Raw genomic sequence first — 24,239 nt, 5'->3', positions numbered from 1 at the left:
CAGTGTGTTGAAGATTGAAGGAAAAATCTGTAGGAATTGTTGGGGTACGGAAAAGCTCTGGAAGTAAAAGTATGTGGGTTCTGAGGTTCAGACACAGGAGAAACCAGTCGTTTGTGTACAGGTGAAACAGGGAGAATCAGTGAAATGTAAAGAAGTGGGAACGTGTTCACAGTTTACTCAAGAGAATTCTGATGAGCAGGCTGCAGAAATGTTTAAAAATTTTGTATGCGAAGGGAAAGACTTCCCTTCTCTACAGGGTGGAGTAGGTAAAGATATTAAAATTTTAAGAGACACGGGGGCTAGTCAATCCTTACTATTGTGGGATAGTGATACTTTTTGTTCAAAGGGAGTATTGCAGGAGAATGTGATATTAAGTGGGGTTCATGGAGATGCTTAATCTATTCCATTGTGGAAGGCAACGTTAAAGAGCAAATGGAGGACAGATGAAGTTATAGTTGGAGTGGTGGAAAAATTGCCCATTGCAGGTATTGAATTTATTCTGGGTAATGATATAGCTGGATCATAAATGTGGGTGATGCCTATGGTAGTTGAGCAGCCAATAGAAGTGTTTTCAGAGGTGTTACAAAAGGAACATCCTAGATTGATCTCGTTATAACAATCAGGAAACAAAGGCTCATTGGGAAGAACAAGATAAATAAGAAGGGTAGGCAGTTCAAAGGCAAGAAGGTTTCGAAATCCAATTAGCTGGCACTGTATTTGACAAAAATAAAAACAAAAAACTGCGGATGCTGGAAATCCAAAACAAAAACAGAACTACCTGGAAAAACTCAGCAGGTCTGGCAGCATCGGCGGAGAAGAAAAGAGCTGATGTTTCGAGTCCTCATGACCCTTCGACAGAAACAGGAGCAAAATGTATTCCAATATGTTATTATCTTCGGGAAAGTATTTTGATGGGAAAATGGAGGTCGGATCATGTCTCAACAAATGAAAGCTGGAGGTGGGGTGGGTGCATCAGATTGTTATCCCATTAGGGTATAGAAATGAGATTCTGAGGATTGCTCATGAAATTCCAATGGGGGGGGGGGGGCGGCATTTACGAATTAGGAAAACAGAGGAAAAGATAGAGGTTTTTCTTCGGCTAGGATTGCATAGTGATGTAGTCAAATTCTGTAGGACCTGTTATACATGTCAAATAACAGGAAAACCACAAGCAGTGAGTAAGCCGGCGCCTTTAATCCCAATATCAGCATTTGAAGAACCTTTTACTAGTGTCATGATTGATTGTGTAAGACCCCTCCCTAAGACTAAAAGTGGAAATCAGTATTTATGGGCAATAATGGACGTGTCTACTAAATTTCCTGAAGCTATACGTTTAAGAAATATTACAACTAAGATGACTGTGGAGGAGTTAATTAAATTTTTTACAAGATATGGTTTACCTAAAGAAATACAATAAGATCAGGGGTCAAATTTCATGTCGCAGCTGTTTAAGGAAGTAATGAACAGTTTGGGAATAAAACAGCTTAAATCAACAGCTTATCATTCAGAGTCACAAGGAGCTTTGGAAAGGTAGTTTCAAACTTTAAAAACTATGATGACAGCATACTGTCAGGATTATGCACAGGATTAGGAAAGAGGAATTCCATTTTTGCTATTTGCCATTAGAGATGCTCCTCATACATCGACTGGTTTTAGCCCTTTTGAACTACTTTCTGGTCATGAGGTAAGGGGGCCACTGAAACTGATGGGTCATAATTCAGAAAGTACTCTCCTGAATTATGTATCAAATTTCAGGGAAAGATTGAACAGAGCATGAGTGTTGGATAGGGAACATTTAAAGATATCACAGTTTGTGATGAAAGGTAAAGTAGATAAGGCAGCCAAAATTTGCAGTCGTGTTTCTGGGGAGAAAGTACTAGTTTTGTTACCAGTACTAGGTGATTCATTAAATGCAAGATTTAGTGAGCCTTACAGGATTGAAAAGAAATTGTGCAAAGTAATTATTTAATAAATACTCCAGATAGAAGCAGCAGCGGGTGTGTCATGTAAATATGCTTAAAAAGTACTTTGACAGGGAAGAGGAACAGCAAGAGGTATTAGTGATGGTGGATGAAGAGAAAGAGGTAGAAGTGCAGGACTCAAATTGATTTTACTCTAATCAAATTGGATAATGAGGGGGTGCTTGAAAATTTAAATGAAATATTGAGTTACTTTCCAAGGAGGTGTCAAAGTGATTTGGAAAAGCTATTGCAGTCACACAAACCTATTTGTAGAAATAAGTTGGGAAAGACACATTTAGTTTTACATGATGTATGTATAGGAATGTCATCTTCAAGAAGGCAACAACCTTATAGATTAAATCCAGCAAAGTTATCACAGTACAGAAATAAATTGATTTCATTGAGGCTAATTGCAGTAACTGGTGTTCGCCTATTGCATTAGTACCAAAACTGGATGGAACACAAAGACTGTGTGTGGACTATCGGAAGGCGAATACGTTGACAAAAGCAGATTCATATCCCATACCACAGTGAGAAAGTGGGACAATCAAAATTTATCACAATGATTGACTTGCTAAAAGGATATTGGCAGGTACCATTGCCAGAGAGAGCAAAGGGGATATCAGCTTTTGTAACAAGTGTACTATATCGGTTTAAAGTCATGTCATTTGGTATGAAGAATGCACTTGTGACATTTCAAAGACTGACAAAGTAATTACAGGTCTCAGCAATTATGCGATTTATATTGATGATCTAATTGTTTTCAGTCAGATGTGGGAGGGGCATTTACAGCATCTGGGATGAATTATTTACTCAACTGCAAGAAGCTAATTTGGTGATGAAATTAGCTAAAAGTGAATTTGCAAAGCGCAAGTTAGGCATCTAGACCACACCATTGGACATGGTAAGGTGGCTGTGAGTGATCTGAAAGTCAAGGATATCATGGATTTCCCAGTGCCTACAACAAAACAAGAAGTTCTGAGATTTCTGGGCATGAGTGGGTTTTACCAGAAATTTGTACCAAATTTTAACCAAGTGGTTGCTAAACTGACTAAACTATCAAAACAGAAGAAGTTTCAATGGACACTGGAGTGTCAGAAGTCATTTGGTAGTTGGCAGTACACAGTTATGCCAAACAATTCAAGTTGGCTGTTGATGCAAGTGATATAGGCATTGGGGTTGTACTGTTACAAGATGGCGACACTGGAATTAAAAAACTGATAGGGTATTTTTCACGGAAGCTGAACATACAACAGAGAAGATATTCAACGATCGAAAGAGAGACCGAGTTTGGTGTTAGCGCTGCAGCATTTTGAAATTTATGTTGCAAACAGTTCATCAGAAACAATTGTTTATACAGGCCATAATCCTTTGACGTTTTTGGACAAATTTTGTGACAAAAGTGCAATAGAGTTTTTCAGATAGAGTCTATTATTACAACCATTTAATCTACGGATTATACATATTGCTGGAAGAGAAAATCTGTTAGCAGATATGTTATCAAGAGTTTGAAGCTTAAAGGAAAATGGGTAATTTGTAAAAAAAGACATGGACATTGAATTCGACTGATTTCTGTTGATACCAAGGACTTGTGCGTGTGATATATTTATGTTAATGCATGCATCTGGTAACGTAATAGTGTAATAAGTATAGGAGATAGTGAGAGAATGGGTTATTAAAATGAAGCCGTCTTCTAGAATTATGACGATTCATTTTTTGATAGGGAGGGGGATGTCATGAAGCTATTAACGTATATAATTTTGGAAAATATTTTTCTTTTAAAATAGAAGTTTAGTCTGCAGGTGTGTCTTAATTGGATTAAAGCCAGCTAGTCTGGGTGCTTTGCTGTGTAGTAGTTTTGAGATGCAAACAGAGAGGTAGAATGCATTTGCATTTTTTGAATAGAGCATTCAAGAAGTGGGGTTAATTCTAGCACCTAGCTAGCAGAGACCAGGCAGTATTTTTATATTACTAATAAAACTGGTTCTATGAAAGGGGTTTTATTGTTAGAGATGGAGTTCAAAGTGGCTGGTGATACAATGAGAATCTAGATTCAATGGGCTGTGCTAGGTATAACAAGACAACCATTTTGTGTGTAGAGGAGAGGCAATGTGAGATCAAAAGCAGCTGTAAGCCTCCACTGTCTCCACAGGGACCAAAATGAAAAGGACCTCATTTTGAATTCATAAAATGAAAATGCTTTGCCTGGTGTTTGGCTAAGTCTATAGGTTGCTGTAGCCTTAATGGAGATTAGTTTGGGAATTTAAAAGTTATGATCGTAGTAATTTGCAGCAATGTGTATATATTTAACTTGTGTAAATTAATAAAATGTTTCACTAAGCTTAATATAAAGCCTCCTGAGAACTGGTGGTCTGATTCCTGAAATTAGAGTTGCATCTCAAACAAAGCACTTAAAATTATAGCTTATGACAGTTGGTTAAAGTTTTCCTCTGGGATTTTTTTTTTTAAAAGCAACTCAGCTTTACCAACTGCTCGGTCACAACATTTGAAGTCACTCTTTGGCTCTGACAGGTAGAAACAGGTCCTCCTCTTGCATTCTCCTCTAGGTGCTGCTGACTGCCTGTCCCAGGGTGCTCTTCCTGCACTCTCTAGGTGCTGCTGACTGCCTGGCTCGGGGTCCTCCCATCGAGGTGCTGCTGACTGCCTGGCTCGGCGTGCTCCCATCGAGGTGCTGCTGACTGCCTGGCTCGGGGTCCTCCCATCGAGGTGCTGCTGACTGCCTGGCTCGGGGTCCTCCCATCGAGGTGCTGCTGACTGCCTGGCTCGGGGTCCTCCTCGCACATTCCCCTCTGGTTCTGGTCAAATAAGGGGAAACATGCCTGAAGGCATGACTTACGCAATGAATTTTGTAGTAGAAGTTGGACTAATATTATGTTACATTGTGCCACATCATGTCAAAATGTCTCAAATGTGCCCGATACAGTTGCTCTTGAATTGAAATCATTGGGAAATAGTGACAACCATTCTAACCCAGCAGTGTTCCTGGAAAAGCAATGAGGTGAATGGCCGGTGAATGATCATTAATGGTTCAGGTCTTATCCCACACAAACAGCTTGACAAGATTCCAAAAATAGATGACACTACCTCGGAGTCAAAACTTGTGTCTTTTATGGAGTTAGTACAGCCCAGGTTTAAGAGCCTTGATCAAGCTAAATTGCTAGAAGTTGAAAATATAGTTTGCACATCGTGTTTCCTGTCAGTTTAAAACACAAAATATTCACACACTAGTCTACTTTGTACGGGTTAACTACAGTGCAGATTTATTTACATGCTAGAAAATTGCTCATGGCGTTATTCAAGGCAAAGCAGTGGTTATATTGACAAGGGAGGGTGCTGACGTGCGAACGTTGGGAGATGCGCAGATGGCCACTGGCAGGATCGGGAAAGAAGCTTTTGAGAGATGAACTGTTTTAAGAGATGTACTTTGAGACAGTTTTTTTATTGCTATTTCAGTCAATCAAGTCTTCTGTCTGCTCAACACTCAAACACAAGACATATACCCAATATGTATATAACAGAGCTTCCTCCGTTCTCACAGTAATTTGAAGTCTGTAACACCATTCAGAGGTTTAGTACAATCTTAGCCCAAGTCAGTCATACAACATAAGTGCATACCTGGAATACAGAACTTCAAAACTCAAAGCACTGGATCTCATGAGAAGTAAAGATTTACCTGTTTAGTAGTACTAGAGATGTACATGCATTGGGAATTTTCTCTGGTCTGGATTTAATTTATAAATCCGTAAAAGTGCCAAAGAAAATCCATATATTTATCCAAGCAAAAGGACATTTTTAAATGTGCCATAAGTTCTTTTTTAATAAGTAAATGTGGTTGACTCTTAAATGCCTTCTGCACAAGGGCAATTAGAGATGCGCAATAAATGCTGGCCTAGCCAGAGACACCCACATCCCATGAATGAATAAAAAAAGATTGACAACAAAACTGGCCATTTGCAAAGCAAGCTGTTTATAAGCTTTATGCTCCCTGTCCAGTGTTGTACTGAGTAAATAAAGTTTCCACCTGGAGGTTATAGTCTTAACAGAGTGAACCACACTGATACATTCTGGGAGCTGTAGTCCTCTATGCGAAATGCAGGAAATGAAAACTGAGCTTTCCAAGAATCAGCTTGGCTTAATCCTGTTTGCCCAAGGACCCAGGGATGCAGGAAAACATAACAAAGAAATTGAAGCACGAGTACATAATACTGTCCTTTGAGCCTGCTCCACCATTTAAAAGACTATGGCTGATCAAACTCAACTTTCCCACCAATCCCCATATCTCTCGATTTCCTTACTCCAAAAATCTATCAATCTCACCCTTGAATATCCTCAACAACTGAGCATCCACAGCTCTCTGGGGCGGAGCATTAAATAGATACACAACCATCTGAGTTTCAAATTTCCCATAACTCCTTTCAAAACGGTCATCCCCCTTTACCTGAAACATTCCAGCCAGGGGAAACAACTTCTCAGAAACTATGCTATTAAGCCCTCGCAGAATGTTATACCCTGAGACTCAAGAATCAAATTCTAACAGAAGCTTGATATGAACTTTCATTTTATATAATGAAAATCTTATCTTTCCATCCAAGAACTGACAATGCAAGATGAGCCTAAGTTTACAGAATGATTTGAGTGATTGAATGGCATACAAGACATAAGCACAAGTGATTGACAAAAGCAGACAGACAAAATGCTATACAGCCCAAAAAGTAATACACAACTGAGTTGCCAGTTTTAAACATGATCTTGCAACTCCTTACAGCATAGAATCTAGTGATAGACATGCCATTACTAGTTACACAGCTTCACAGTTATGTATAACAGTGGAGTTTGAGCTTTAAAGATTATTTTGCCTTCAAGGTACAAACATTTTTTATTTATAGAGAAAAACGTTAACAGATTTACAAAACATTATTCCATTGTTTGCTGAGTTATATTTTCTACATATTCAGAAGACAATCTTGACTTGACAATCAAATTACATAAGAGGCTGTTGAATATATCTTTTAATTATATGCAATTCCAAAAATAACCTCCAAGCACAACCACACTGCCATCTGAAATTTAAAGGGAGAAGCAGCCTCCATTTTAATCCTTCATTACAATTACTTTCAAAATACATGAAACCAAAGATGAAACTTCCTTTTTTGTCACACTGGTGCTACACAGAGAAATGTTGGCGAAGTCACTTCACTATTCTTCCCTGACGTGTCACAGGATCTTTAACATCCACCAATTGGGTATATAGTTTTGTTTTTTTTCAAAATATAACTTCTGCAAAAGATATTGCACTCCCATTTTTGCCACTTTAAATTATGAGCTCAAACCAATTAGGGCTCCAAGAAACAACCTTCTTCAGGAGGTTAAATTCTCAAATGAAGGATGCCACAACACAAATATCAAATGTTGATCTAGAAAATATTGTGACACTATAAAGACAATTAAATAAAAAGATATTGCACAGTCACTACACACTTACTTAAACAGTTCTACTCTAAGTACTCTCTCCGGGTCACCTGCACTCACGTTTTTAGAAGTATATATTTCTCTGCTTCCCCCATGAAATTTCTCCTCTCCTAATAGGTGGCACTGATTCTTTGATAGAATGTAATTTCACAACTGATTTCCATCTCATCCTTTCACTTGCAGGAGTGAAGGCTGTAAAGACCTTTAGAATGTTCCAAGGGTGCAATAACACAGATGCAATAACGCACTGTATAAATGGAAGGCTCCTTTTTTGAAATAAAACTTTGTTTGAAAATAATACAGGCAGCACAAAACAGATGCCTGAAATCTAGTTTATCCACTGACACTGTTTTACTCATGCACTAATTTACTTGAACTAATCAGGTTAGGAGCAACAAGAAAGTGTTAAGGTGCATATTTATCAACATTAGGCTTTACAATTTTAAAAAACAAGCTGACACTAAACATTGCAGGTTTGCTTAAGGAGATCTCTACAGCTTTTTAAAAGTGCAGAGGGCCTTGTGCAGGAAAGATTTTTTTAATATTAGTTGGGATGTGAACATTGCTGGCAATGCCAGCATTTATTGCCCATCCCGAATTGCCCTTGAGAAAATGGATCACCTTCTTGAACCACTGCAGTCTGTCTGGTGTAAGTACATCCACAATGCTGTTAGGAGTTCCAGGATTTTAACCCAACAACATAGTTCCAAGTGCATTCCAGCAAGTGGTTAAGGTTGCACTGCCTGAATGTGTGATGGAGGCAGGTTCAATTAAAGTACTCAAAAGGAAATTAGACTGTTATCTGAAAAGGAAGGACATACAGGGTTACAGGGAGAAAGAGGGAGAATGGCAATAAGTGAATTGCTCATTTGGAGCACCGCTGCAGACATAATGGACCAAATGGCCTCCTTCTGCCCTGTAATCATTCTGCGATTCTGTGATGTCAAGATGGTGCACGACTAGGGGAACTTGAAGGTGGTGGCATGTCCACATGCATCTGCTGCCCAGTGATAGAGATTGCTGGTTTAGAAGGTGCTATTAAACAATGGTACCGTCTTATAGATGGGGTGCTGATCAAGCAAACTGCTTTGTCTTAAATTATCAAGCTTCAAATGTTGTTGAGGCTGCATTCATCCTGGCAAATAGCAATATTGCATCACACGCCTGACTTGAGCTTGTAAATGGTGGACATGCTTTGGGAGATGAATTATTCATATCAGAATTCCCAACCTCTACCTGCTCTTGTGGGTTGGTCCAATTCATTTTGGATGAATGGTAACACCAGGATGTTGACAGTTGGGGATTCAGCAATGGTAACACTACTGAATCTCAAGGGCAGATGGATTGAATTGCTCTTGTTGGAGGTGGTCATTGATTGACATTGGTGTGGCATAAGTGTTACTTGCCACTTATCAGCCCAAGCCTGACTGTTGTCCAGGTCTTGCTGCATGCAGGCACATTCTGCTTCAGTATCTGAGGAGCTGCAAATGTAATTCAACACCTACAAATATTGTAGAAATATTGCAAGTGTTCAGTTTGGCAGGATTCTCTCCAGTCAACAGAAACTTGGATGCAGATCACCTATTTGCTTTCTCAACAAGCTAATGTTAAGTGCCACAGTGAAACCTAAAATATAAAGTTGGAAAATAAGGTATTTCTTTTTGTTAAAAAACACTGCCAATCTGTTTGTCAACATAACATTATGCTTCCAAAAATAAATCCATTTGACATCAAGGGTTTTAGGACATTGAAGTGAACAAAGTACCACATAAACGTAAATTGATTCTTGCTATGTGAAATTATACATTAAAATAAACAGCCGGTTGAAACTATTTTTCTTGAATCTATTTCTCAGCTTCACCCCAACCAATTTTGTTTATATTTCATAAAGCCTCCGCCAGCTTCACTTGAGAGGGCAAGGTGCAGATTTCAGATGGCAAAAAGTTGTTAACAAAGAGGGAGAAATTGATCCAAACATCCATTTTCCGCACAGAAAATTTGGGCAAACCAATGCAACATCCAAGGATCTGCACTGATGTTAAGGGTAACGTCATACTGGTAAAGGCAATTTTGCAGGCGTCCCTGGTGGCCACCTAGCACAGGCGTCAGGCCCATGTAAATAAAGAACATATTCAGCAGCACCCAGGGTTTCCAGGTTTAGGTGATTTAACCTGTGGCCTTTAATTGGACCATTGGAGGCTGACAAGTGTAATTTTGAAAATTTACTTTAAAATAGAGCAAGAGTAAAAGGAGTGCTCCTCCTGGTCACCTCACATTTCCTCCTCCACTCATCCCCACCTTAAACCAAGGGACTCTGCCAGTGAGGCAGCTGGCCCAAACTGGCTCAATGACAACTGGCAAACTGCTTCTGGGAGGTGCTAATAACAACAGTACATCACTTCAATTAAAAACGAGATCCAAGACCTAACTTCAGGCGATCTCTGGCTACGAGTTTCTGGCCTGCATTCCACTCAAGCAGATAGTTCTTTGCTTGAAATTTCTACCAGAAGGGGTTCTAATGTAGCACATAAAACTTTGCTTTTAATAGTGCTTATTGAAATTACAGAAAATGGTCTCAAACATGTTAAAATATAAGGTTTAACCAATTTATTCTAGTGCTTTGCCATTCTATCAAGAGTGTGCGTGCTTATAATAACCTAGATAGACAGTTTTGAAAGGCCTGGACAATTAAAAAACAAATAGAAATTCAGATAAAATCAACTTTTGCAGCCCTCATTTTTAAACAGAAGGCAAAAAGGAACTACTCAAACCAATTACTAATTTGCATTTTAATCTAATATACTACTTTCAAACTGCAGGTGTTTCCTTCGTACATCATGTTGGAGCTTCTCAGAGCATGAAATTACCAACAGAAATAGAAAAAGAAAAAAATATCTCTACTTTCACAATGAGTTTGAATAGAGGCCAGACACCCGCTACCCACCAGCTGACTGTTAGTGATGTCCTGAAACCACAGAAGTTGTGACAAGGTGCCTGATGACCTTCCCCCACCTGCACAAAATAATTTCTGGAGGTGGGAAGCTAAAGATACATGAAACCCAAGTGTACACATCAAGGTAGAGCTCTCTTATCATCCTGCTGGAGTGTTATGACCGATGCAGTTGATACAGCTGAGTTATTTAAAAATCCCCAGAGGGAAACTTTAAACAACTTTCATAACCTATTATTTTAAGTGTTAAGTTTGAGATGTGACTCTAAATTCGGGAATCAGACCACCAGTTTGAGGTTTTACATTAAACTAAATGAAACATTTTATTAATTTACACAGGTTAAAATATAAATATATATATAAATATAAATATATATGTGTATATATACACACACACACACACACACACACACACGGCTACAAATTACTATAACTTTTAACAAACTAATCTCCATTAAGGCAACAGCAACCCATAGATTTAACCAGACACCAAGCAAGCATTTTCACCTTACGAATTCAAAATGATGTTCTTTTCACTTTGGTTCCTGTGGAGACAGTGGTAGGCTCACAGCTGCTTTGATGTTATATTGCCTTTGTTCTGCACACCCGAAAACTGCTGAAGTTATACCTACCACTGCCCATTGAATGTAAATTCTCATTGTATCACCAGTTTTTTCTAACTATAAAACCCCTTTCATAGTACCAATTAGTAATATAAACATAACTGCTTGGTATCTGCTGGATAGGTGTCAGTTTTCACCCCACTTCTTGAATGCTCTATTCAAAAAAATGCAAATGTATTCTACTTCTGTTTACATCTCAATACTAGTACATATCAAAAGACCCAGACTAGCTGGCTTTAATCCAATTAAGACACACCAACAGACTAAACCGCTATATTAAAAGAAAAATATTTTCCAATAATATGAGATACATTAATAGTTTCATGACAGGAGCAAATCTCTATTACAAATTTGGATAAAACATCAATGGGTCAGATGCTGGTAAATCAAGATTTTTTTTGGTCTCTACAACCAGAAGTTTGTTTGTATTAATAGAATCTCACTGATTACACTTGCGGGGGTTCAACATTAACTATGCGCCAAATTTTACTGGGTGTACTAGTCTGATTTTATGTGCCTGTGAGCACAAAATAGTGTAATGTCAAAACTATGCACTTTCTAAGCTGCACACTGGATCATGACACAATGCTCTTGGGCCCAACCTTGAAACATAATGATGTCACTGTTAAATATGTGGCACTGCACTGTTACACAGTAAACACTCATTTTTGATTGAATAATTTATTTTTCAGGCAAAATATTATGCCATTGCAATGGATAAAGTGGATCATAAATCGTTACAAAATAAAGCAACTTCCAAAATCTTTCACAATATATTTAAACCATAATACGTGGAGGTACTTCACCTTTGAACACAATGCTCCAAGCTTAAAATTCAATTGATTAATTTCATAATTGAAAGTGTACACAGGTTTGAGATACATTCCTTCTGATTTTTAACCATCCAAATCATTACCGTCTAGTCAGTGCATCTCCACAATCCTTAAATAATAATTGGCACAATAGATTTTTTTCCCAGCTTTTAGCTAACCCCTCTTACGGATATCTGGAAAATCTTGATTTTATTTAATTACAATCGAAGTTACCATACAGAAATAGGTCATTCATCCTGTCATAAAAATATAATAATTTTCATAATATTATTGTGATTTATTGTAAAGATAGGTTAATAGTGGGATTTGGATTACTTTCTGTGTGTTGGGTTTTAATTGAATTGCAGACAGCTATTCTGGAGCTTTTGAGTTACCAAAAGAGAAGCTAGGTTTGAAACGCTAAATACTTAAACATGGCTAAAGTTTTAGAATGTGAGGTGCGAGGAACATTTGCATTTTTCGATAAACCCGAGTAGTTTGAATTACAAAGAAATAATGGGATGTTACGCCTCGCCATATGAAGCTATAAATCAAACAGTGTGTTTATTTTTCCCAAAGATTACTGATAATATGACTACTGTGGAACATTTATATTATGGAAAAAGTAAAGTTGCGAAGGCATATTGGAACAATGGGATTTACACTAAAAAGGGAGAAACATGTATAAAGGAAATGAGGTTAAGTGTAAGGAAAGAAGGTATTCTAAGATCTAATAAGTGTGAAAAGCCTCCAGCCTCTATGTACCAAGCTGCTATCTACAGGAACCAAAGCTAAGATAATTCACTTTGAGTATCACTGTCCAGGGTGTTGTGTGCTTTGCCTGAGGCTGTTGAAATCTATGTTGTTTTACTCTTGCCTTAATGGAGCTAGATGTAACTATAAGCTAGATTATTAGGAGGTTTAGGAGTTATTATAAGAGTAATTTATAGACCTATTGTGCTTAAAACCCTTTTTCTATTAATAAATGTTCAATTTAGTTTTGTAAAAAAGCCTCTAAACCACGGTGCTCATTACTACTGAATTCAAGGCACGCATCTCAAAATAAAGTAAAATTGCAAACAGTTGTGGCAGCTGTTTCAAGTTTCCCTTCAGGATTTGAGTAAGCAGTTTACCATCCGCTGTGCCATAACAATCGTAAGTCCATGTAGACACTTCCTGTCCATGCAAGCAAGTAGTCCCAATCACAATTAATCATCCTGCTCCCATGTCCCTTCAACTGCTTTTTCCTAATCCACCTATCCAATTTGATATTGAATGCTGACACGGTTCCTGCTTCAGCCTTGGCAGTGGGCATCACAACTTTGAGTGAAGTTTCTCCAACATTGTTCTCAAAAAATCTTATTTAATCTCCTGTGTTGTCTTGTCTTAGATCCCTCAAATACAGGAAACTGCTTACTTCCTTGCCGCATCGTTTCATAATCTTAAATCACTTCTATCAGATTGTTCTGTAAGCCATGTTGTTAAGCAATCAGCATCCTAATAAATCTGTCTTGTACCCTATTTAGATGTCTATATCCTTTCCGTAGTGTGCAGTTCAATGCTGCACAGAGTATACTTAGGTCTTATTATGACTTAATATAGGCTCATCATTAACTCTTGTTTCATAGAATAGAATCATAGAATCATGGCTTTTATGTAGTATACTTTTTCAATAAAATCTTGAATTCCATTTGCTTTTACTTTACATGGATAGCAACCTATTACGCCCTGTGAACATTTCCCCTCAAACCTCTCAATAAATTAGAGTATACTACAATGGTTAGTTTCTTTTAAACCAAAATGAATCACAAACTTTGCTGACACTTTTTAAACTCATTCCCCAATCTTATCAATATCCTGTTGCAGCTTCCTTTTATTTAAGGATTAACTATACCTCATCACTACCTTCCCCGATGCAATTTTGGTGCCATTTGTAATTTTTTAGCATCAGTCTATGAAACCTAGATCCAAATCATTGATGTACTTAGTGAACAAAATTGGTTCAGAATTAAACCCTGAGAGTCATTGACCCACTTCCAAACACTCTGGAAAAAGTTACTTAACTTCTGTTTTCTCTTATCTTGAAGTTTTAATCTAGTTCCTCAAAAAAAAATCTCTTAATCTTTCCTAGTAATATCCCTTTGGGTGTCTTGTTGAATAGTTTCCTCAAGTCCATGTACATAACATGCATTTCATTTGTCTATCACCCAAAGGACATCCAGCACAAAAATACTACTAAACTGTGCTAAGCTTAAAATCATGGACAATGGCACAGCAAAATAATTTCAGTTTGAAATCCTTAGCATAGGGGGAAAATAGTGTAGAAAAGTACCAAGAAATATAGAAGCTCAGATACCTACAAAAAGGGCCAATGTGAGAAACCGATAGAATTTTGCCCATGAGAACATCAACATAACTGCATTCATAGAAAATCAAGGGTAACCTTTAATGCCTTGCCATGGGTGGTAGTGGGCTAATAAACTGAGTACATCAAATGCAAACAAAGATCCTAATCTTAAAGTATAACATTATACTAACTCATGTAACAATGCGAGCAGGCACCTATCAACAGGGACTCCTGCAAATACTATTAAAAAAGTGTATAATTCTGTCACTAACTAATAAACCAGTATGACATTTTGGGAAATGATAATAAACTGATGCCCGCCCTATAAAAGGTTGATCCCATAAAAACAGGGAGGTGGGAAACAGGGAATGTTATTTGTTGTCAAACCAGATTTTTAAAAATGCACATGACGACCTTCGGACCTTCTGAACACTATTTAAACCTATATTCAACCATTGTGGTCAATGCCTCTAAGAGTTTAAAAAGGAAAGACTGAGCCCTCTTCTGAGCATAAAAGAATCCAGTCCCACAATATAAATAGTCCTACCTGACTGAAAACCAATCATCTCAATCCAGTTAATGAGTACAGGTCTAGAGTATAAAATTGGACGTAATGGCACAAATTGGCCATCTCAACCAAAGAAACAAGCAAGATATCAAGTGTAGGAAATGTAAAGTTTCCAAACTCCATTTCTAGGGTTGTTGCTTGATAGCAACACTGGGTATTTGAAGTGCCAATATCCACGATTACAGGCATCCCTCAAATACTACTCAAGATATAATGGCTACTGGAGGCTTTTTAAAAAAGTCTTCAAGTACTGCTTGGCAATTTGTTTCCCCCCCCTCCTCAAACATAAACTTACATGTAGAATTATTGTTGAAATCTATCAATATGCTGCATAGGCACCACTCTGACAAAGTGACAATGACAGTTGTTCTGATAGCTCTCCCACCCCAGCCAGGAAGCCAGCATCTTTAATTATTAGCATTTTTCAGTCATTTGTAAGGTTTCAACAATGGAATGTTGCCCAATCACAATAAAAATCATGTGTCAAACTGAAGACTAAAACAAATAACTTGCAGTGTCTACATTCTAAACCAATTAGCAACAGAATTGAAGAATTTCCATTAAAGTAAAAAAAATGTAATACATACGAACAAGGTTATATAGGGAAGTTCATAGAAGTAAATCAGTCCAAATTGTGTAACATAATTTAATTGCGTTTATGTAAACCTGCTTACTGACTTAAAGTTTACATCAATACAGTTTACTCCTGTTTTTTCTACAAGTGGTAAGAAAGTACAGAAAAAGGCACAATAACTGGAAATATGACCTCAATGTTCAACCAAGGCTGAAACTTCACTTACTGTTCTAATGAATACAACTGTATTTTCATAACAAAAACAAAAACAGAATTACCTGGAAAAACTCAGCAGGTCTGGCAGCATCGGCGGAGAATAAAAGAGTTGACGTTTCGAGTCCTCATGACCCTTCGACAGAACTTGAGTTCGAGTCCAAGAAAGAGTTGAAATATAAGCTAGTTTAAGGTGTGTGTGTGAGGGGCGGAGAGAGAGAGAGAGAGGTGGAGTGGGGGTGTGGTTGTAGGGACAAACAAGCAGTGATAGAAGCAGATCATCAAAAGATGTCAACAACAATAATACAAAAGAACACATAGGTGTTAAAGTTAAAGTTGGTGATATTATCTAAACGAATGTGCTAATTAAGAATGGATGGTAGGGCACTCAAGGTATAGCTCTAGTGGGGGTGGGGAGAGCATAGAAGATGTAAAATAAATAAATAAATAATTTTTTTTCTTTTTCTCTTTTTATAATGGAAATAGGTGGGAAAAGGAAAATCTATATAATTTATTGGAAAAAAAGGAAAAGGAAGGGGGAAACAGAAAGGGGGTGGGGATGGGGTAGGGAGATCACGACTTAAAGTTGTTGAATTCAATATTCAGTCCGGAAGGCTGTAAAGTGCCTAGTCGGAAGATGAGGTGTTGTTCCTCCAGTTTGCGTTGGGCTTCACTGGAACAATGCAGCAAGCCAAGGACAGACATGTGGGCAAGAGAGCAGGGTGGAGTGTTAAAATGGCAAGCGACAGGGAGGTTTGGGTCATTCTTGCGGTCTGTCCGCAAGAATGACCCAAACCTCCCTGTCGCTTGCCATTTTAACACTCCACCCTGCTCTCTTGCCCACATGTCTGTCCTTGGCTTGCTGCATTGTTCCAGTGAAGCCCAACGCAAACTGGAGGAACAACACCTCATCTTCCGACTAGGCACTTCACAGCCATCCGGACTGAATATTGAATTCAACAACTTTAGGTCGTGAGCTCCCTCCCCCATCCCCACCCCCTTTCTGTTTCCCCCTTCCTTTTCCTTTTTTTTCCAATAAATTATATAGATTTTCCTTTTCCCACCTATTTCCATTATAAAAAGAAAAAAAATATTTATTTATTTATTTACATCTTTTATGCTCTCCCCACCCCCACTAGAGCTATACCTTGAGTGCCCTACCATCCATTCTTAATTAGCACATTCGTTTAGATAATATCACCAACTTTAACACCTATGTGTTCTTTTGTATTATTGTTGTTGACATCTTTTGATGATCTGCTTCTATCACTGCTTGTTTGTCCTGACAACCACACCCCCATTCCACCTCTCTCTCTCTCCGCCCCCAACACACACACCTTAAACTAGCTTATATTTCAACTCTTTCTTGGACTCGAACTCAAGTTCTGTCGAAGGGTCATGAGAACTCGAAACATCAACTCTTTTATTCTCCGCCGATGCTGCCAGACCTGCTGAGTTTTTCCAGGTAATTCTGTTTTTGTTTTTGTTTTGGATTTCCAGCATCCGCAGTTTTTTTGTTTTTATCTCTGTATTTTCATAAGCTAGTTTTGCTTCCTCTTGTCATTCTCCAAGGATGAGATTCATGGGAACAGCAACATGAGGAGCTAGTTTCCTGGGAAAACACGATCATGGTACGGGATCAGCTGCATCCAACTAGGATCAATGTTTTTGTTATAGCCCAGCCGATGGTAAATGCTGAGCTGTTCAAATCCCAGAGGGAAACTTGAAACAACTGCCACAATTGTGTTACAATTTGTATTTATTTCAGATGCATGCCTTGAATTCAGTAGTAATGAGACCACCAAGTCTTTTAGGTTTCTTACAAAACTAAATTAAACTTTTATTAATCAAGAAAAATGATTTAAAGCACATACACAGGCTTATAAATTACTATAACTCCTAGCTCCCAGTTACACCTCGTTCAGGCAACAGAAAACACAAAGATTTGAAAAGACCCAGGCAAAGTAACACGATACACTGAACAGCTGAATTCAAGGCAAGTTTTCTTCACTTCAGTTTGTGTAGACAGCAACTTGAGGTTTAGAAGTTGGAGGCTTTTCACACTTGTTAGATCTAGAATGTCTTCCTTTTATACATAACCTCATCTCCTTTATACATGTTTCTCCCTTTTTACTATAAATCCCATTGTCCCAAAATGCCTTTTCAACTCTACTTTTCTAATAATAAAAATCTTTCATAGTACCAATTTTATAGTAGGTTTGGGAAAAATAAACAGTTTGGCTTCTTCTGGCTACCGTGTCTCTTGAAATTCAAATTACCCTGGTTTGTCTAAAAATGCAAATTTTCCCTTTACACCTCTCATTGTAAAACGTCAACCATTTAATATTTCAAACTTAGCTTCTCTTCTGATACATCAAAGCCTTCAGACCAGCTGTCTTTAATTCAATTAAGTCCCACACAGACTCACTATTCCTACCTTACAATAAATTCCAATAACATTATGAAAATTATATTTTCCTGACAGTTTCACTTTCTGTTCCACTAGGCTCAGCTTACTTCCCTAATCTAGCACTCGTCCCCTTGTTCCGAACCCACTAAACATATTTGTAAGGGGGAGTAAAGTGCATATAGAAACAAATTATTTCTAGAAGATAGTCAAATGGACTTCCTCATTTGCAATGTTGTTAGATCACTCAGTATTAAGCAATGTTTCTATTGGAATTCATCACTGCCCAAAACACAATCAGAATAAGAGGTGGTTGTGCAAAACACTAAATTTGGCTTTTCCAACTGTTAAGAGTATTGAGTAGCTGAGCCACACAATCCAAGATTTCTCTAGGTTTAATCATTCATTGTGCTAGATTAAGACCATAAAACATAGGAGCAGAAATTAGGCCATTTGGCCCATCGAGTCTGCTCCGTCATTCAATCATGGCTAATAAGTTTCTCAACCCCATTCTCTCGCCTTCTCCCTCTAACCTTTGATCCCCATACCAATCAAGAACCTATCTATCTCGGTTTTAAATACACTCAATGACCTGGCCTCCACAGCCTTCTGTGGAAATGAATTCCATAGATTTACCACTCTCTGGCTAAAGAAGTTTCTCCTCATCTCTGTTCTAAAAGGTCTTCCCTTTACTGTGAGGCTGTGCCCTCGGGTCCTAGTCTCTCCTACTAATGGAAACATCTTCCCCACGTCCACTCTAGCCAGGCCTTTCAATGTTCTGTAAGGTTCAATCAGATCCCCCCTCATCCTTCTAAACTCCATCGAGTATAGACCCAGAGTCCTCAAATGTTCCTCATATGTTAAGCCTTTCATTCCTGGGATCGTTCTCGTGAACCTCCTCTGGACCCTCTCCAGGGCCAGAACATCCTTCCTGAGGTACAGGGCCCAAAATTGCTCACAATATTCCAAATGCGGTCTGACCAGAACCTTATAAAGCCTCAGCAGCACATCCCTGCTTTTATATTCTAGTCCTCTCAAAATAAATGCCAACATTGCATTTGCCTTCCTAACCATCGACTCAACCTGCAAGTTAACCTTAAGAGAATCCTGGACTAGCACTCCCAAGTCCCTTTGCACTCTAGATTTCTGAATTCTCTCCCCATTTAGAAAATAGTCTATGCTTCTATTCTTCCTACCAAAGTGCATGACCTCACACTTGCCCATGTTGTATTCCATCTGCCACTTCTTTGCCCATTCTCCTAATCTGTCCAAATCCTTCTGCAGCCTCCCTGCCTCCTCAATACTACCTGTCCCTCCACCTATCTTTGTATCATCTACAAACTTAGTCAGGATGCCTTCAGTTCCTTCATCTACATCATTAATGCATAAAGTGAAAAGTTGTGGTCCCAACACTGACCTCTGCAGAACTCCACTAGTCACCGGCCACCATCCTGAGAAGGACCCCCTTATCCCCACTCTCTGCCTCCTGCCAGATAGCCAATCTTCTATCCATGCTAGTACCTTGCCTCTAACACCATGGGCTCTTATCTTACTGAGCAGCCTCCTGTGCGGCACCTTGTCAAAGGCCTTCTGAAAGTCCAAGTAGATAACATCCATTGGCTCTCCTTTGTCTAACCTACTCGTTACTTTGACTTGTTGTCCAACAACTCCTGTTCTAAGTGTGCAAGCAGACAGGGCAGTAAGGTCAGCTTCAGCTGTGGTTCCTCATGATGGGGCAGCCTACAACACTCAACGCCAGGGATAGAATACAAACAATGGGTAATTCAATGAAACAGCAGCAAGTACCCATTGGCCTAAAACTAAGCAGCAATACGTGGGAGAAAGAAAAATTATTTTTACCTCTCACCAGTTTAGGGCTCCTCCCTACAAAGCTGCTTCAGCTATCTCAGCAATACAGAGCACCTCAATGACCTTGGACTAACCAGAGGACCCATCTGGAGCCCACTGACCCTGAATTACTTAATCCTTAATTACTGAAAACCATTCCAAAATTATCACCCTATTGTTTTCTGCTAGGGATTTCACCAAGAGGGTCCAGCAGTGAGATACATGCATTGCAGGTTTTAAGACAAAAATAACTTGCAAGTATTTTTAGCAATATTTTTTCTGAATACATATGAATATGCTTAAATATCTGAGTAAAAAATTCAAATCTTTAAATGCCCAAAACTAAATATGCTGTCTTTGCCTTTAACGTACAAAAGCAGCAACTCAATTCCCATTTAATAGGAATTTTTGCTCATTCACCAGTCCTGTTCTTGCAGGCTTCCACTAATTCCCCACTTGCCCAACAAGATTTCAAAATCTTTATCTTCATTTACAAATACCTCTTCAGTCCCACATCTTTCTTGTTCCTAATTCCTGGCTTACACTCTCCACGCTTCCAATTTTGTTTTAATATGTAACCCTGCCTTTTGATAATCCCGTCAGCCATTATGGCTTTGTATTCCAGAATTCTCAAGTCACTTCTCCTTAGTATATTTCTTCCCACCTCTTACATCTCACCTTCCATTACACACACCTCCATTCCCCTGCCCCTGCAGTTCCAGCTACCTGATAGGAACAGGAGTAGGTTATTAAGCCCCTGGAGCTTTCTTTAGTGAGATCATAGCGGATCTACGACACAACTCCAAAAACCCACCTTTGCCCCATATCCCTTAACACCTTTGATAGATTTTTGTTAGCCAATCTCAGTTAAAAATTGGTGATCTAGCATCAGTTGCCATTGCTGAAGAGAGTTCCAAACATCCACCATCCTATATGTGTAATAGCATTTCCTAATTTCACTCCTGAAAGGTCTGGTTCTAATTTTTAGACTATGCCCCTCAGTCCTAAACTCCCCAACTAGCAGAAATAGTTTCTCCCGATCAACCCTATCTGTTCCCCTTAATATATTGAACACTTCAATCAAATCACCTCAACCTTCTAAATTCCAGGAAGTACAACCCTTTCTTAGTCTCCCTCATAGGTTAATCCCTTGGAGTCCAAGTATCATTCCAGCAAATTTATGCTGCACTCCTTCCAAAGCTGGTATATCCTTCCTAATGTGCAATGCCAAGAACTGTTCCCAATACTCCAGGTGTGGTCTAACTGGGGCTTTGTACAGCGGAAGTATAACTTCTATCCTTACGTATTCTATTCTCTGAATATAAATCACCTTGGGCGATGTTATTTTAAAAGGGTGTTGTAATAGTACAAGTTATTGATTTTGCTGCGTTTACCCATGACTTCAGAGCTCCTGGTTCTATTCCAGGATTTTGAGCACATAATCTGGGCCAGGCAAATCCAAATTAATGCCTTCATTGGCCACATGGCTGCATACCATGGGGTGCTGGAGGCCACATAAAGTTAACATCAATGCTATCATTCATTTTTATTCTTCACACTTTAACAGAAACTAAAAGGCAAGTGGTAATTTTAGAAAACTTACAAACATGCTAAACATTCAAAACAAAAAGGTAGTAAATCTGCAAATGCTAAAAATATAAAAGCTAATGAAGAATCCCCAAACATCATAACTTGTCTTTTCTTACTATAGATGTTGATTGGCGTGTGCGTTTCCAGCATTTCTATTTGTTTTATGAACCTAAATTTTATTGTCCAATTATAACAATTTTATTGTTATTGTACAGCACTAAAGCACTAAATGAAAAAAACGACAAGCTGCCACTCACAGCAAGAAATCAATCAAGTCATGGGGCATCATTGTCTTTACAGTTGCTTTTACATGATTAGTTTGCAAAATACCTAGTTTGGACATTTCAAAAGCATTGTTGGAACATGGTAACAGAAGTAGGTAATTTAGCCTGCTTCGCCATTCAATTAGATCATAGCTGATCATCTAGCTTGGCGTAAGAAAGTGGTGTTATCTTCATATCCCTTGGTGTCATTAGTCTCCAGAAATCTATCAATTTCTGTCTTCTGAACATACTCAATGATCGAGCTTCCATAATCCTCTGGGGTAGAAAATTCCAAAGCTTCGCCACCCTCAGTGAAGAAATTCCTCCTCATCTCAGTCTTAAATGGCCTTTCCCTTATTCTAATCTCAGGACTCAGAAAAAAAACACATTTCAAGGTGGGTCCAAGACAGGAATGTCACTAAATGTCATTTAAGTCAGCACTGGAAAGTAAATGCAAAATCAAGCAAAGATGGAATCATTTTGAAACATCATTGGGCAGTAAGTTTAAATAAGTTTCATGTTGGAACAGGAGACTGAGCTCATTAAATATCCTGGAGCATGGAGTAGGCAATAGGTACCACCCATTAATCTTTGTTGCCGCAGCCAATTAAAGGATCATTTCTGTTTACTTAAAATCCACATTATCGCTTCACATATCTGTAGGCATTGCAATTATCTATCATATCCTAACAATGAAAGCAATATGCACAAGGTCTAAGTTGCTAGAGCTGGGATCACATTTGTTTGAACAAGAACAGCAAAGCACTAGGCAAATAAAAAGAAATAGCACCAAACTACTTGGAAACCAGTCATAACAAAAGGTTAAAGGTGAAAAGCCAACTTTGGCCAGATACCAATAGAGCAACTGTGCATTTCCAGCTTTAAGTTTCAGACCTCCAACGCTCACTTTAATATTCCTACTTGGGCGTGAGTTCTCACTGAACTTACTGAGATTAGGCTTTCTGGACAAAACGGCAGAGTTGGTGCGACTGTTGCCACACCTGACTATGGAGAGGTCGGTGGCGGTATCTGTTCTTTTCTTTTTTAAAAAAAAAAGTGATGCCCACTTCCTTCACACACTCGCAAATTTCTGTTTTGCATCAAAAGAAATGTCGTCTCTTCAATGTTTTTTTTTAAAATAATGTGTACAAGTACCAACTTTTACATCACACACACAAAAAAAAACATTTTCAGTATAGAAATTTGGCCCAAATGGTTCATGTCCTTATTAAGTCTAAGGGCCTCCTTCCCCCACATCAATTTCACCTTATCTAACACATCCTTTCCTCCCTCAAGTCCTTGTCTAGCTTCCCTTCAGCTGCAGCATGTGGTTAAGCAAGTTTCACACCCTAGCACTGAGTAAAGAGCTTCCTGCTGAACTCTTGGATTTAAACTGTGCTGCATTTATTGATGACCCTTGGTTTGGAACAATCTCCCCCATCCCCCACACACAGGTGGAAATAAATATCTCCAATACCCATGCACGCCCCTCCTAAATTCCAAAAGACCCTCCATCAGGTCACCTCAAAACTGGTGCCTGGAGGCGGAAAAAAAAAGATCCTCAGCCTGTTGACCGGTGCTTTTTTTTTTAAAAAAAAAAGTTGTTTTATATGAAAGTGCTTTACATTTAAAAAATAAAGAAAATCCTCCATCCAAACTGGAAACCATCACTTCACAAATGTTTGGACTGCTGGTGAACGATATTGACGGTGCTATTGAACTGACGCCGCCGGGGCTGAGGGGAGAAATGATCGTTCTCTACACCCCACCCCTCCCCCCTCCGCCTACCCTTTCCAGCGGGGGTGACAGTTTTAACGGGTCTTCGTTCTAGAACGCGGGGTTTGGAACGTTCGGCTGAGTTTAAACCGCCCCCACGTGTTTTGGAACGTTCGGGTCGGTTTTAACACTACCCCAACCCCCGCGTGGCTTGACAACGCGGAGGTTTAGAACGTTCGGGTCGGTTTTATATCCCCCAACGCCCCCTCCCTTCCTTCCTCCCTCGCGCGGTTGGGGGCTCGAGCCGCTGAGGTAACGGTGACGCGATCGGCAGCTTCTATTCCACCCCCACCCCGCCGCCTTCGCCTTTACCTTCCGCTATCAGCTCCTCCACCGTCACCTGGTAGCGGCCCACCGCGTACACTTTGCCCTGGAAGGATGACCAGCCGCCGGCGCTGCCAGACTGTCCGGCCGCTCCTCCTCCCACCGCCGCCGCTGCACCTTCCCTCCGAACGTCAAAAAACTTCTTCATCCTCCCTCGGGCGCCTCGATGTGCGTTGTGTTGTGTTGTGATGCCCGGCTGCTTCTCCTCCTCCTCCTCCAACCTCGCCGACCACCTCTCAGGGCCACCTCGCCGACAGCATTGTGACCTTCATTCAGCCACGGGCCGGCTTCCCCCCCCCCCCTCTCTCTCTCTCTCCTCCGAGGTCAGGTAGGTGTTTCCAGTTCTTTGTATGCATATAAGGGTGGGGGATAGCGCATCGCCCTTTTCTTCCTCCACACACACGCGCGCACCGCCGGTTACCTGGCGGACTGAGCAAGTGTCAGGAAAACATGCGGCAGGCGTCAGGCGCCGGCCCCGCCCCCTCTCTCCTCC

At 39.4% G+C, this 24,239-nt stretch overlaps 1 protein-coding gene across 3 annotated transcripts in view; it reads right to left on the bottom strand.

The window, feature by feature from the left end:
• The window catches only part of LOC121270832 (AP2-associated protein kinase 1-like), a 114,582-nt gene extending 90,559 nt beyond the window's left edge, over positions 1-24,023 (bottom strand). For 2 of the 3 annotated variants that reach the window (XM_041176310.1, XM_041176311.1), the window contains exon 1: positions 23,735-24,023. In XM_041176310.1, coding sequence (XP_041032244.1) covers positions 23,735-23,894 — 160 coding nt within the window. In that variant the 5' untranslated portion in view covers positions 23,895-24,023. The remainder of the gene's footprint in view (positions 1-23,734) is intronic. The other variant, XM_041176312.1, reaches the window with a different exon arrangement.
• Positions 24,024-24,239: the final 216 nt, after the last annotated feature.

The sequence above is a fragment of the Carcharodon carcharias genome, chromosome 28 (genome assembly GCF_017639515.1).
Source record: "Carcharodon carcharias isolate sCarCar2 chromosome 28, sCarCar2.pri, whole genome shotgun sequence".
Classification (NCBI taxonomy): domain Eukaryota; kingdom Metazoa; phylum Chordata; class Chondrichthyes; order Lamniformes; family Lamnidae; genus Carcharodon; species Carcharodon carcharias.
This window is presented reverse-complemented; position numbering and strand designations above follow the sequence as displayed.